Raw genomic sequence first — 14565 nt, 5'->3', positions numbered from 1 at the left:
TTGTAAATTGAGTTTAAAATTATTATTATTATTTTTAAATGGCACGCGTGCTTCTCCCGTGTTCGCCAGAGTGAAAGGTCAAAGGTGGTTACGCTACATTTAATTTACTTTTAAAGTTTTAGTATTTTAAAAAAGAAAAGTAAAATCAGAATGGTCTGAAATTGTAGCTAATTTTTCATCGCTTTTTTATGGTCTGTCTGAAGTTATAAAAAGCAATATCTATTCTTTTTATAGTTTTTAAAAAAATCAATAATAATAATGTATAATTTAAATTAACCATTTCAAAACTAAATTATATGTTCGTACATCAGCCCGTTAGTCTCGGGAGGTGAAACACCAAGAGTACTTTTACACTGTCGTGCACTTCCATTATTCGACTGATAAAACTAAATCTAGATTTATGGTTGATTTAGGGGCTGAATTTCTTTATCTGAGACCCTGAAGGAGCATCTGTTGGACTCGTGAAGGTCTGAAACACACGGTAAACGGCGCCCCCTGGTGGTCCATGTTTACACTCGCTGTATAAATAATAAAAATCGAGATCAGCTCGTTGATATCTTGCAAGCTGGATCATTTTTAAGGCCCGTGGCGCATTATTTTACACAGAACTGCTGACTTAATAAAAAAAAATGCGTGTATATCTGCTTATTTCAGGTGCTTTTCCTTCAAAATTTCAGAGGAGACGGAGCTTAGTTGCCACAGTTTTCATTCTAAGAGAACCCACTTACTTGCAAATAAAAAGATATAGAATACAAATAACACACATTCTGTCTTGCCATATATTTCGTACATTTTCTGGTAAGTGTGACTTCAGTTATCGTGTGTTTATGGCACACTGGTTGGTACAGTGTTTAGTTACAGGCTTTAGTTTTGACAAACAAAAGAAATAAAGGCTTGCCTGATACTAATTTGTATCAATATGATTCATCTGAACCACTGCATAACGTTTTAACTCTTTAAATAATTAAAATCAGGAACTTCTCCACATTCATATTCACGACCGCTGTTGATATTATTTCAGTAGGCTTATTATTATCATCAGCATCTGAAGTCATGTGCGTGTGCGCGCGCGCGTTCCGACCTTCTCTGAATGCTTGCTGGTTATATTGCACTTGAGTTGTCTTGAGAGCCACCTTGTGAAAGCGCAAGCATTTAGAGGATGTCTCTTTGTGCCCCTGTCGCCCAGCGGGAGTGGACACACAGCGGCAGCGCGGCGGAAGGAGGGAGGGGTCTGAGCCGCGCCGGGAAACTAGAGGCTCGATGCAGCCTCCGCCGAGTGAAGTCAGGCTGTTTCCAGACCGCAATGGCTATGGGTCTAACGCCGAAGAAATCCTCTTCTAGAAACAGAGGCGTGGAACGCAAGAATCTCATCACCGTCTGCAGGTAGTTTTATTGCATGACACACAGCGAACCGCTTTCCACGACAAGAAGCGTGTTTTCAGTAGCTTGTAATATATCAGTACCTAGGTAATTAAAACTGTCATCAGGTATATTTCTAATTATCATTTTTATTAACTAGAACATAGGTCATAGGATATAGAATCTTTATTTTTTACTTTTTGTTTCGCGTAAAAGCTTAATATTGAAGATGAGGCCCTTTAAGGACGTCGGCCCCTTATTTCATACCAGCACCCATGACGTCATTACATCCATCCGACCATTTTCATGCTGTGCACTACAATATGACACAGCCTTTCACAAAAATGCTTTTTGTTTTGTTAAATAAGGATGGGTTTGGTTATATTTCATAAAATAAAGACAACACTAATAAACACCATACATTAGCATTAATGTGTACCCTATGTATCTGTTAAAAGTCCATATAAAAATCAAAATCTGACCCTATTTACTTCTTAATGCATGTTCCTGTTCTTTTGTGCATGATTCATCATCAGTGCATGGAATATCTTTTAAATAATAAACGAATGTATTGTCAACTTTGTTTCATTTGCATCATTCATTCAGCATGCCAGTGAATAAGTCAGTTTACTAAATAAATCTCATCTGAACCTCAGTAATTAGTAGTTTACAGATGCTTCATCAAATCAGATATTGAAAGCTGTTACATAGCTTAAAAATAAAGGTTTTTTTATTGGTATCGATATAGTTCCACGAAGAACCTTTAATGTCCATAGAACTTTTCAAATGCAGAAAAGGTCCTTTATAGTCTAAAAAGGTTCTTTCTATTTTTAAGATGTGACCCTGGACCACAAAACCAGTCATAAGTAGCACGGACATATTTGTAGCAATAGCCAACAATACATTGTATGGGTCAAAATGATAAATTTTTCTTTTATGCCAAAAATCATTAGGATATTAAGTAAAGATCATGTTCCATTAAAACATTTTGTAAATTTCCTACTATATATATATATATATATATAAACTTCATTTTTGATCAGTAATATGCACTGCTAAGAACCTCATTTGGACAATTTTAAAGGCGATTTTCTCAATATTTAGATTTTTTTGCACCTTCAGATTCCAGATTTTAAATAGTTGTATCTCGGCCTACTATTATCATATCCTAACAAACCATACATCAATGGAAATATTATTTGTTCAGCTTTCAGATGATGTATACATCTCCATTTCACAAATTTGACCCTTATGACTGGTTTTGTGCTCCAGGGTCACAAATGTTCTTCAAAATGGTTCATTTAAGAACTGTCAACTGAAAGGTTCTTTTGGGAACCAAAAACGGTTCTTCTATGGCATCACTGCAAAAACACCCTTTAGCCTTTATTTTTAAGAGAGTTTGTTTTCTTCCTTATCAGGTGATCCACATCATAAGGATCTTGACTTTATGGTGCACTGGCCATTGCATTCACACTTATTGAGCTTACTGTACGCTTGTAATGCTGCGTGCACATTTTGTCCCAGCACACTGTGCGGTGTGCGTTGGTGAGTCATGTCTGAAGCGTATGAGGCACACACTGAATTCCATCGCTGCATTCTGTTCTGCAGGGCTGTGTGGGACTGCACCAGAGCTGCACTTTACCGGTTGGTTGGTACAGCACATTAAGTGGGTATTGAATAATGCATGTTTGGGGCGCCCCAGGCACAGGCCATGTACAGTTGCTGAATGGACACAGAACACTGTCACTCCTGTTGGGACAGCAGCACCATTGTGTTGTCATAATGGAAATGCAGTCAAAGAGATGATTGTGATGTGGTAAGCTGTTGTGACATCATCATCCCCATCTCTTTGCCTGTAGTAAATAAGAATATGGGTTCTATAAGGGTTCATATTAATTCTCCCAAAAATGAATTTTTGGATTATATATGTAGAACAAAATGAAAATAGATCTTCATTAATGTCAGCACATATTTATTAAGTTTACAGCACCGTGGTTAGAACCAAATTTTCCAAGGTTCTACCATCTGGATGGCATAATGTAGGAATTGTTAAACACATGAAACATATGCTATGCTAATGCAGTGTGGAAAAATGAACAAGAAAGAATTACAAAAATGGACTTCAGACCTCATGGATTATTATAAACACAAAGACGCTTTTGTTGAAAAGGGTAGAGACCTTTCTCCACTTCCCACATCTCTTGTATGGCCATGCCAGAGCTCTTTTAGACATTAAATGACAAGTTACACAGGACGAAGGACTTGACAAAAAAATCTTAATTAATGGCTGCTAGCAAAGAAATCTCAAACACTGCTTAATTGGATCGTGATTAGCTCAGATTACTTGGTGCTCTGAGAGACACAGCTAAAAGCTCCCATGCTTCTCTCATTTCTCTGGTACATTGAGATCAGGAGACCATTACGTTTATTTCCTTCACTCTCAATCATCAAACCCTCACTCCATTGTCATGTCTCTCAGTCCACAGTGAGATGCCCATTAATGAAAGTTGTTCAGTCTTCAGCAACCAAGCAACCAAGTTGAAATGGGCAGGGACATGTTTGAATTTGGCTCCTAAATCACACTGGGCAGTGTAGTCTTCATGTTAGATGATCTAAACTGGAAATCAGGAGCAAATCTAACCAATATAGTTCGCTAAAGCATCTTTGTTGGAACTGAGAGCTGTTGACATTGTGGAGAAGGGTTCTGACCAACAGAAACATGGTTATTTTCACTCCCCATAATCTACCCACTTATCTTAAAGCTGAGTTTGTTCTGCTCTAAGATCGAAACATTAGTGATCTTGCATTTCTGCTGCTTTTTTCAATGGTTACACATACAGCCTGGATCACTGACATGCTATAACTATAGACAGTCACACAGTTTACACAGTTTCAGTTTTTACACTCAGACTAAACAAATGTCAGTTTCAATGTAAGGGCACTCGAAATACGTTTACGTGTTTGTCGGTTGGTTTTTATTAATGGGATACCTCGAATGCACTGTAAGTTGTTTTGGATAAAAGAGTATTCCAAACATTGTTTCCATGTAACAAGGCAAGAGCTCAGTACTTTGAACCATGCGATCTGTACCAGTGAATGGCAGTAACATAATCATTGATAAAGGGGAAGTTTAAGACATGATGCAGTGTAAAATAGGGCATGATGACTGCCTCCCAGGTCAAAGTTGAGAGGTAAGAGTTCCAGCGGTCAAAGAAAGGCTCTTGTTGATGTCCCCATGTCTTGACTTTCCAGTTTTGCTCATCTCCTTGAGAGAGTTTTCCAGACAGCTGAAGCTAGTAGTGTAAAGGTGTGGACTCCGATGATTCAAGAACTCTGCAAGGATGAGCATTTGAATTCAATGTCAGTTTTGTGAATGACTTTTCATCTGAAATGGTATACAGAAGTCACTGTAGATGATGTCTTATGGGACATTTTTTTAAAACAACATTGTTGTCTTGATAACGTATTCTACCTTAAATGAGCATTTCTCTGTTTCTCTTAAAGGTGCTGGGGATCAGTGTTATACATACATTTTTAAAATGTTTGGAATTGGGTATCAATTGCTGTATTTTCATCTCCATCCTTAAGATCTAGATCTCTGACCATCTGATTTCCTAGGAACATGTCAAAATCATTTTTATTTTACCAAACATGTCTTGGCACCAGCTTGGCAACCTCTGACTGGTTCTTCAACTTTAACTTCTAACTCAGAGCAATGAGGCTGAATGCACAAATACACAAACATTTTCACTTACTTAGCTTCCCAGCACATACCTAACCCACTGAACTATCCTCCAGTTATAGTAAGCAATTTATATTGTTGTCTGTAAGATGTGTCACAATCATTTGAATTCATATGAACTTTTAAAAAGTGTTTTCAGTCTGCAGTCTCTCTGCGGGGATTTTAACTGATTGGATGGAAAGGGTGGGAAAGCTTATCCAGACTTAGCAGACAATGCTGGTACTGCCTACAAGAAGGGTGAGGGAAGGGGTTGAAAGAAGTATATTAAAAAGTTCAAAACAGAGAGTGGGAGGGAGATTGTGAGAGTGAAAGGATGATTGGTCAGGCTTGGGAAAGGAGGGCCAGAACAGGGAAATAGGGATGATTGATGGAAAGGGTATAGGAGAGAGAACCAAAGCATAACCAAAAAGAAGGAGGTACAAAACAATCTGGAGTTATAATCAGTAATCTGTAGGCTTTAAAAGCTGAGAACAATCCAGAACTGGGAGGTTATTCATAGCGTCTAGTTAAAGGTGCAAAATCTGAAGAACAAGTGCTATGAAGTAATATTTCATAGAAGGGTCTGGCTTTTTGGTCTGTTACCAAAGTAGGCGCGTCCAAGGACACAAAAGCCAGTTGTTAAGTGGCTGCACGTTTGTTTTTCAGTGTCAAATCGTACCAAGACAGTTTTGCTGCCACATTTCTCTATTAGCATTTTAGCCCTCTCCCTGCTGACCCTCAGAGACCTGCACAGCTTAATATTTACATTTATGCATTTTAGAGTTGTCAAACTTTGTCATGTCCTTGTGTTTTTCACTGCTCTTGGGATCAGGCATAGTATCCAATCAAGGTATTTGGTTTGCTGGTGTTGGGAGTTAAGGTTACTGCACACTGAGTCTGAAATTTTCGCACGTTAAAAAATAAATATGACCTCACGTTGTGTCAATCACGTTTGCACACTGCCTCTGAAACTTTCGTCTGTCAAAAATTCGGATCAGGTTCGATTTTCTGCGTTTTCACATCCGTATCATGCGTTTTGATAGGAAAGGATGGGGAATACGGAAAAACGCATGCGAAAATTTCGGACTCAGTGTGCAATGGCCTTTATCCTTCCTGCAATGATTAGCATTGTTCTCAGGGTGTGGGATTGTGGAAAACAACTCTTGGTTTATTCATAGAGCCAAAGAGAAAATTAAAACTCAAGAATGTTTGTTGTTTAAAGTATCCGAATCTAACTGGGTTGTCATTACAGTTGCACAGATTTTGCTCTGGTCAAATGATGAAGCAATGAAACAGCCACAATCAAACAACTACAGGTGACTAAACCGAAATCCAAGCTGGCAAGATCAGTGATCCTTGTAGAACCTTGGAATATCGATGTAACATAATATGTTAATTAGCACCATTTAAATTGTTACACAAGTAATTTTATTATTGCTACAAATAAAAGTCCATGGCATAACCATCATCCTTTGGAGTTGGATTCATTAATTACTAACCTGTATCCAGGATGTATTCCAGAGAAATCTTAGGTAAACAAAAAAGAGACTTGGTCCAAAAGGTAAAGTTTTTGTTTTGAATGGCAAAAATTATTCAAGATGCAATAACTTATCTCCACAGAAGGTACGTTCTGATGATGATGATGTTTCCTCAGCTGTTGGTGATACATGCCTATGTTGTATTTGTTCCCAGCTTGGTGAATCTGTCCCTCCATTCCAATCCCAGCACCCTGCACCCTCCCCAAAGATTTGGCCTTACTCCCAGTTAAAGAGTCTTCCTCTTGGGCATAAAAGCCTTTCGGAAGGACGTAGTCTTGGTGCCTCGGCTGAAGGAGGCACCACCCATGGAGATCTTCGTCTTGCCACTGGTTATGGTGGAAGAGCCCAGGGATGTTGTGCTCTTCCCGCGGGAGATAGAAGAGTTTCCCATCATGAGCTTGGACTTGTCTCTCTTGATCGATGTGCTCCCCAGGTTGAGGGCCGTCTTGCCCTCTGTGAAACTGGTGTTACCCATGGCGGAACCGAAGGTGGCGGCGGAGAAGCTCCAGGAGCTCTCCTCCAGCAGCCAGCCTAGATGACCTGACCTGGAGCACGTTCAGGGTTAAATTTTCTCAAATCTCCCTTGGGAATCTTCTGCTCTCCTGATTCTACAGGATGAGGTGATAATGGCTCATCGCGTGCCCTGGCAGCAACGCATCTCAACGCACACAGACAGTGTCTGGCTGGGTGTGACAGTCCAAACAGCTAGTGACAGGATGGGACCAGAATGCTAAGCGTGGTGAGAGCAACCCCCATGCAGCATAAAGCCCTTGTTGAGCAGTATAACGTGGGCTCCACAAGGCCACATACCTCCCCTGTGTGCTGTGAATGGACAGAGGCTGCCGTAGGAGGCCTTAGTTCTATCTGGGGGTAGAGGGGACAGTAGACTGCATTGTCCCGTCGCTAAAGCAAGGCACTGAAGAACACATTGTTGAGAGACACAATTGGTGGTGACATCACCGTGGCATTGTGCCTCCCAAGAACTGCTATCCAATGTTATACTGTACATGGCTTCTGAGAAAGGTATCGTGTTGACGGACAGTCACAGATTGCTGAGACTCAAGGGTGTGGTCTGCTTTCATGAGTTTATGTTATGTCAGACCTCCAAAATGGATAGTAAAATTAGTCATCTTCAAAGCATTGTGTTCTGTTCTGTTCTGTCCAATTGTGAAAATTAAAACATTTCCTATATAGCCAGTTCTTGAGATGCTTGCTTATTGTGCATGCTACTAGGTAAAGTCAGGTTCACACTGTAAGATTTTGGCCTCTTGTTAATAAATCTAAAACGGACAAAGTCTGACCGCTTCTACTAGCTGTCGATGAAATGACTGGGACCAAAGTCTTGGCTATGATTGCACAGTCTGACATAAAGAAACATTACAGTGCACTGTGGCTTTTACCTAAGATCTGATTTGGTTCATGTTGTATATTCTGATAAGCAGTGTGTGCCCAGCTTAAGGATAATGAAAATTAAATGAATATAATGGAAAAACCCTCTGAAACATTTTAAAAATAGACACATTAAACAATGTTTTAACCATTTCAAATGTCTATTTATTGACAATTCTGATTTAATTCATTGTTATACTGGTTGATTTATGCTAAATTTAATGTAAGATTAAGAAGTAAAAGAATGAACGATGCACATTTTAATTGGAAGGCTATGGTTGACGTTAAAACTTTTTACTATGAATTGGTTAGTCCACTCAAATGATACAATTCCACTTGCAAAACAGAAACTCAGATCTGGATTCTGGATCATTATTCAACTTAGACACTCTTCTGCATGTGAACAACAATAACAGCCATTCTAGTTGTGGCAGTGCACACCCTCACACATGCATGCATGTTCTCTTCATGAAAATCAGATTGGTGTCTAATCTCTGAACATGTTCTGTCAGACAAATCTTTATCTTAAAACCAACTGTATTCTCTTTCAGTGACAAAGACTTCATGCTCAGTTCCAAGCCAATTTTAGATACACTTACACTTCATTTTGCATCTAGAATGCATTTGTGTGCAATTCTAGAGCAAGCTGGCAAACACTTGCATCTTACAAGACATCCAACCTGCTTAAACGCTCTTCTACAAAGTTAATCTTTGTGGACACACATACATGTATACTGTACATATACTGTTTGCAGTTACATTTGTGTCTTTAAATTACAGATGAAAATCCCAGTAGAGATTCCATTGCGTCTCTTTGCCTCTTTTGAGGGAAGTCTTAACTACAGTGACAGACTTCTCCCCTTGACTTAAAGTGGCCTTGCTCAAAGAACTAGTAGTCTCTCCGTGAGTGATTGTAGTTGTACCCACCACAAACGCAGTCTCTCCCTTCCTCAGTTTAGTCTTGCTCCTCGAAAGAACCGTCTTCCCCCATGAGATGGCCTTCTTGCTTTTCATGAGTTTGATTTTCCCTTTTGTAAAACAGGTCTTTCTCAGTAAAAGAAAAGCCTTGGCTTTTGAGTCGTCCTCTTGCTGTATATCAGTTGTCTCGTTCTTCTCAGTGCTCTTTCTTGCTTTTGAAGTCTTGGTCTTTGTTTCAGCGTTTGCGGATCCCCTTTCCATCTACTTGGTCCGGCGTTTGGGCATGAGGGCCTTGCGGAAGGAGGTTGTAGTTTTGCCTCGGCTGAAGCTCGCTCTGCCCATGGAGATGGTGGTCTTGCCTCTGGTTATGGTAGAGTCGCCCATAGAGGTAGTGGTGACCCCACGGGTGATTGAGGACTTGCCCATGGTGATGGAAGTCTTGCCCCGGGCTATTGAAGAGGCGCCCACAGACAGGGCAGTCTTCCCTTCCGTAATACTGGTGTTCCCCATGAAGGCATGTAGGTCGTCAGGTCTTCGGACTCTCAATTCTCTCTCTGTTTTCTCTACCCTTTGAGTGGGCTAGAGTCCTAGCATACCAGCGCCTTGCAGGTTTGACTGTTCTGGGAGAAAACAGTACATGGTATCGGGACAGCCCTAAATAGATCACACCACCAATTCAGCAAGTGGGTGGGTGGGGAAAGTGAGCGTGTTAGGATACAAGGGAGATTCGCTCACTATACTGTTGCTTTTAAAAAAAACAACAACAGGCGCAGAGGATGGAATGGAACCCAGGCGAGGACAAAGGTCTCCACGCCGACAAGTAGCATAGAGCTGTTGGCAGGGGCACAAGGACTCCAATTGTGATAGCAGGAGTGGTAACGTGAATATGGCATCAAAAGGGCATTGTCTTGCACACAAGACAATCGGGATTGACCTCAGCAGTCCGCTGTGGCACCGCTCCCGAAAACGCCTGTCTTTACATCAGTCAGAATGGCAGCGTTGAGCAGGGCCTGCACTGATGCTAGCGTTTGTGTCTGTCTGTAAGATGTAAATCATACTGTTAGCCAAGTGTGCTATTTCATTACTGCATAGTTTTGTTTTTCTGATGAATTTGGACTTTCCAAATCGGATATGTTATGTAGCATATCTAGATAACTAAACTTATATTGCCTCTCTGTTACTCTCTCTTTCTCTCTCAGGTTCTCTGTTAAGACGTTGTTGGAAAAGTACACTGCAGAGCCTATTGATGACTCATCGGAGGAGTTCATCAACTTTGCGGCAATTTTGGAGCACATCCTCAGTCATCGTTTTAAAGGTATATATTTAAACAACTTCAACTGACCCTTTGCAGGGAGCTTGATTAACAGGCGATCTGACTAATCATAACGCAGAAGCCACCATTTTGTCCGACTAACAAATTAGATAGGAGAATATAGATTAACTTCGGTGGACTTAAACTTGAAAAATGGTGCGTATTGATGTCTTTCCATGGTTGAAATAAAATACCTTCTGATATTCATTCATGTTTATTCCATGCTTTAACTAGTAAATATGAAAAGATCATATGCCGCTTGAACTGACGCGCTACAGTGATCTGTCATGACGCATTAAAGAGCCACAAAACGGTATTTATTGTTTGAATTTCTTAAAAAAAAATGACACAATTTGTTTCCTACCAGAAGTAACCTGCTCCGTCTAGTCTGTGAGCGTGTTTCCTCTTTGCTCCGCGATGTATTTTTCACTGTGTGAGAGCATGATGTGTGGCGTGAGAGCAGCAGGGCTTGCGAAGGGTCAATTCCCAATGTGTGTTGGTACTCGTAATAAGCTGTGGTGATTTTTATATTATCAGGTCCAGGTGGTTGGTTCAGTTCAGATGGCCAGAGGAGTTTCTGGGACTATATCCGTCTGGCCTGCAGTAAAGTCCACAACAACTGCATCAGTAGCATTGAGAGCATTGAGAACATTAGCACGTCACGAGCAAAGGCAAGATATCTTCAAGCACTCTATCTTTACCCTCCTGAGATGATTAGCATAGCATGTGTTTTGGATGCTGGTCCCCACAATGGGATGTTGGTGTGCTGATTTATTCCATCCTGCTTCACTAGCAAAGCTTTATTTATAACTGTTTACTCTCTCGTTGTCTTACAGGGACGAGCGTGGATTCGTGTAGCTTTGATGGAGAAGCGTTTGTCTGAATATGTAGCCACTGCGTTAAGAGACACTCGGACAACCAGGTTATAACTCTGCTCTCTTTCCAATGAGTTTGACAGCTGTCTTTATAATTTCAAAGTAATGTAATAGATTTGTAAATCTATATTTGCGCTGCAGGAGATTTTATGATGATGGTGCCATAATGCTAAGGGAGGAGGCTACTGTTCTGACAGGGATGCTAATTGGACTCAGTGCCATTGACTTCAGGTAAAAACATTGCATTCATGCTCACAACTCACAAATGACACTTAAGCATGAATGTGTTTTCTTCAGGAATGTGTAATTTCTTTGCCAGTAGTGGCACTAATTACACTCTAAATCATGCTGGGTTAAATACAACCCAGTGCTGGGTAAATATTGGACAGAACACACGCTGGGTTGTTTTCAACCAACAGTTGGGTTAAATGTTTAACCAAACCCCTAGGTCAAAACAACCCCCATCGCTGGGTTCGTCCGTATTTTACCCAGCGCTGGGTTGTATTTAACCCAGCATTTTTTAGAGTGTAGAATATTGTGATGTGATACTGACTGTTTGTCTTTTTTTCCGCCATTAGTTTCTGTCTAAAAGGTGAAGTTTTGGATGGAAAGACACCTGCAGTGATCGACTACACACCTTACCTGAAGTTCACCCAGAGGTAGGTTTTCATTTGCTGACCAAACACAAATCCTAACCTCATAGTAGCCTTTTAATATCATTACTGCCTCTGCAGCTATGACTACCTGAGTGATGAAGAAGACCGCCGCAGTGTGGACAGCAGTGCCAGTGATGAGAGTGTAGCTGAGCATCCTTACATTCCTTTGGTCACAGACGAAGAGACCTGGAGCAACAAATGCCGAAAGATGGAGCAAAGATTCAAGATCGTCAATGCCCAAAAGGTATTGGGAGCTTTTGACTTCCAGTCACTGGGTGATTTGGTTGACCATGTTCACTACTGAAAAATCCATCTTAACTTGGTTAGCTGGTTTCTTGCTGGTCCAAGATGCTCTAGCAAGCAACTAATGACCGATTTGGATCAGACAGAAACCAGCTTCTATATGTTCTAAAACACAGCTGATTACAGCAGAAATAGTGCATTCAAATACTAATCCATAAATCCCTGTAATTTTAGGGTTATTTAGAGGAATTGGTCCGCTTGAGGGAATCCCAGCTGAAAAATGTAGAAACCGAGAACAAGCGGCTTGATGCTAAACTAGAGGAACTACAGGTCCAGAGTCAACAGGAGAAGAAAGAACTGGAGGCCATTATACTGGAGCTACAAGCACAACTGTATGCACACATACTATCACACCTTCTGCATTTGTGTCAACTAGAGTCCTAGTGAAAAATAAATATATTAAAACGTATTTGAAATACATTTATTGCATGCTAAGTATACTACTAATACATTTACATATTTATGTGCTTAATAAAAAAACCCTGAAATTGTCCTTTTGGTATACTAAACTAGTACACTTAAAGTCTGCTAAATTGGAACAACTAATTTTGTATTTAAAGTGCTGAGGTCCAACTAAAGATACACTGAAGTATTTGATTGTGCTAAAGTGGAACTATTGCAAGTATACTTCAGGTACTCTTTAAATATCTTGCATTTAAAGACCGATATTACTCAAAGATCATACAATCCTCATCAGTAGTGATCAGGAAGTCTCGAGCGATATGTGAGTAAATATGTCAATAGATTTGAACTGTACTTAGGATGAAATAAATGTATTTTAAATGTATTACTTTTTTGCTCCGGAAGCCTCTAATGGCTTTATTCTGGTATTTTGTGCAGCACTGGCATAATTCCTTGTGAGTCCTCTCATTTGGTAAAAGGACTGTCTATTCCACTCGTTAACCAATGGACAACTGCACAAGCCGCCAACAACCAAGGAAATGTAAAGCTGTTCCGTCGGTAAGCACTGACTCTAAATTTGAAGATCCACCAGAAAGCACCACTCAGTCTAGTCAGTCTAGTCATAAAATGATGTGTTTGGGTTTAGGAGAAGTTTTCACAGTTTGGACCTCTCAGTTGATGTGAGTTTGAACTCTGACTCTCAGAAGGAAGACGGCAATCAGAATGGAGACACAGCTTGGTCAGCAGGTAAAAACAGACAGATTAACACACAATATAATCATGTCTGAATACTGATTACTAATTAATGTCCCGTCCCGTCCCGTCCCTTCCCTTCCTTTTCCCCTCTCCTCTCCTCTTCAGCTAAAGACAACACTCCCTCTATGCTCGGTTTATGTGGTTCTTTGGCTTCTCTACCCAGCTGTAAGTCACTGGCAAGTCTCAAGTCCAGTGAGTATTTGGTCAACATCAGCACAGAGCCAAGTCCTGCCCTGTCTCCCAGCTAGGGGGCGCCAAATGCCGACCAACAAGACACTGTCAGTCTCAGCTGTACTTTCCTCCAAGAAACATCACAACTGTCCTACCAACATCCTTCAAAGAGCCCAATGAGCTGAAACAATGTATTAAATATACAATGTGTTTTATCTGAGTTTGATTTCTGTGAAGTGTGAGATCTTAAAAATCCATGAATGACCTTTTTTTCCTATCTTTACTTGCCCATTTGTTGTTCACTCTTGTCTTCCACTCTTCAGTACAGTCTTCATCAGCATGTTTGAGTGTCTGTTACATTCCCTGAGCCTGATATTAGAGCCCGAAGGCACAGCAGCTTATCTCTGTTAGCTCTGAACCCATTAGTCCTTGAATTCCCAGCACCAGAGGCACAAGTAGATCAAAGTGATGCACAAAACTCAAGACTAGGGAGTTATTCAGTATACACTATTCATCTAAAATGAACATACAGAGTGGCACATCTGGTCATGTTACCCACAGCCAAATCTCTGATTTAGATGTATTACCTTATTCATATGCTTATTGTGAGAGACCAGGGAAGGAAGTGGACAGAAGCTGTTGCCTGCATCTGCATGTGAAATGCGCTTTATTCAGGCTGTAATTGCCTCCGCTGACTTGATGTACTTGCTCCTTTGACAGTTATATGATGTGATTGAAAGTAACTGCAAGTGTTGACGGCTAAATTCAAATCTTTTGTCATATTTCTCTTATTGGTGTTGCTTCAGTTTCATAATTGTATATTTTGTGCTCTGCAGTGCTCTGCAGTTTTGAATTGTAATAAATTATTCTTTTGTTATGTCAACTCAGACTTGTTTGTATGGATATTTTAAAGCATATAAATCTCAGATTCTTTTCCCAGATGCTTCAGGGCAAACAGCAGAGTCATAACAATAGCAGCACTTCCTGGGAGAACTCGATATCTAGTGGATATTGCCTGCAATGGCTTTGCTTTGCAGGAGATGATCAAACAGGAAAATCACATGATAGATCTGCTTAGAATTGGCTTATGCTACATACAGATTTTGCCACGTTTTCTACAGAAGGAAGGGTAATTAATTATCTGATGCAAAGAAACAAATGAAGT

General features: G+C 40.3%; 2 protein-coding genes across 2 annotated transcripts in view; both read left to right on the top strand.

The window, feature by feature from the left end:
* The window catches only part of LOC306868757 (nucleolar transcription factor 1-like), a 967110-nt gene that overhangs the window by 467305 nt on the left and 485240 nt on the right, over positions 1–14565 (top strand). The gene's annotated exons all lie outside the window — the stretch shown is intronic.
* LOC306864878 (RUN domain-containing protein 3A-like) lies at positions 1020–14281 on the top strand. Its single transcript, XM_079409153.1, has 11 exons — positions 1020–1383; positions 10125–10240; positions 10775–10908; positions 11074–11159; positions 11254–11343; positions 11691–11771; positions 11847–12012; positions 12246–12403; positions 12912–13031; positions 13120–13220; positions 13335–14281. The coding sequence occupies exons 1-11, from the start codon at positions 1160–1162 to the stop codon at positions 13475–13477; spliced, it is 1419 nt and encodes a 472-aa protein (XP_079265279.1). The 5' UTR covers positions 1020–1159; the 3' UTR covers positions 13478–14281.

The sequence above is a fragment of the Barbus barbus genome (assembly GCF_936440315.1).
Source record: "Barbus barbus genome assembly, chromosome: 4".
NCBI lineage: Eukaryota > Metazoa > Chordata > Actinopteri > Cypriniformes > Cyprinidae > Barbus > Barbus barbus.
Note: the sequence above shows the minus strand (reverse complement) of the source record. Positions and strands in the feature narration are given on the sequence as shown.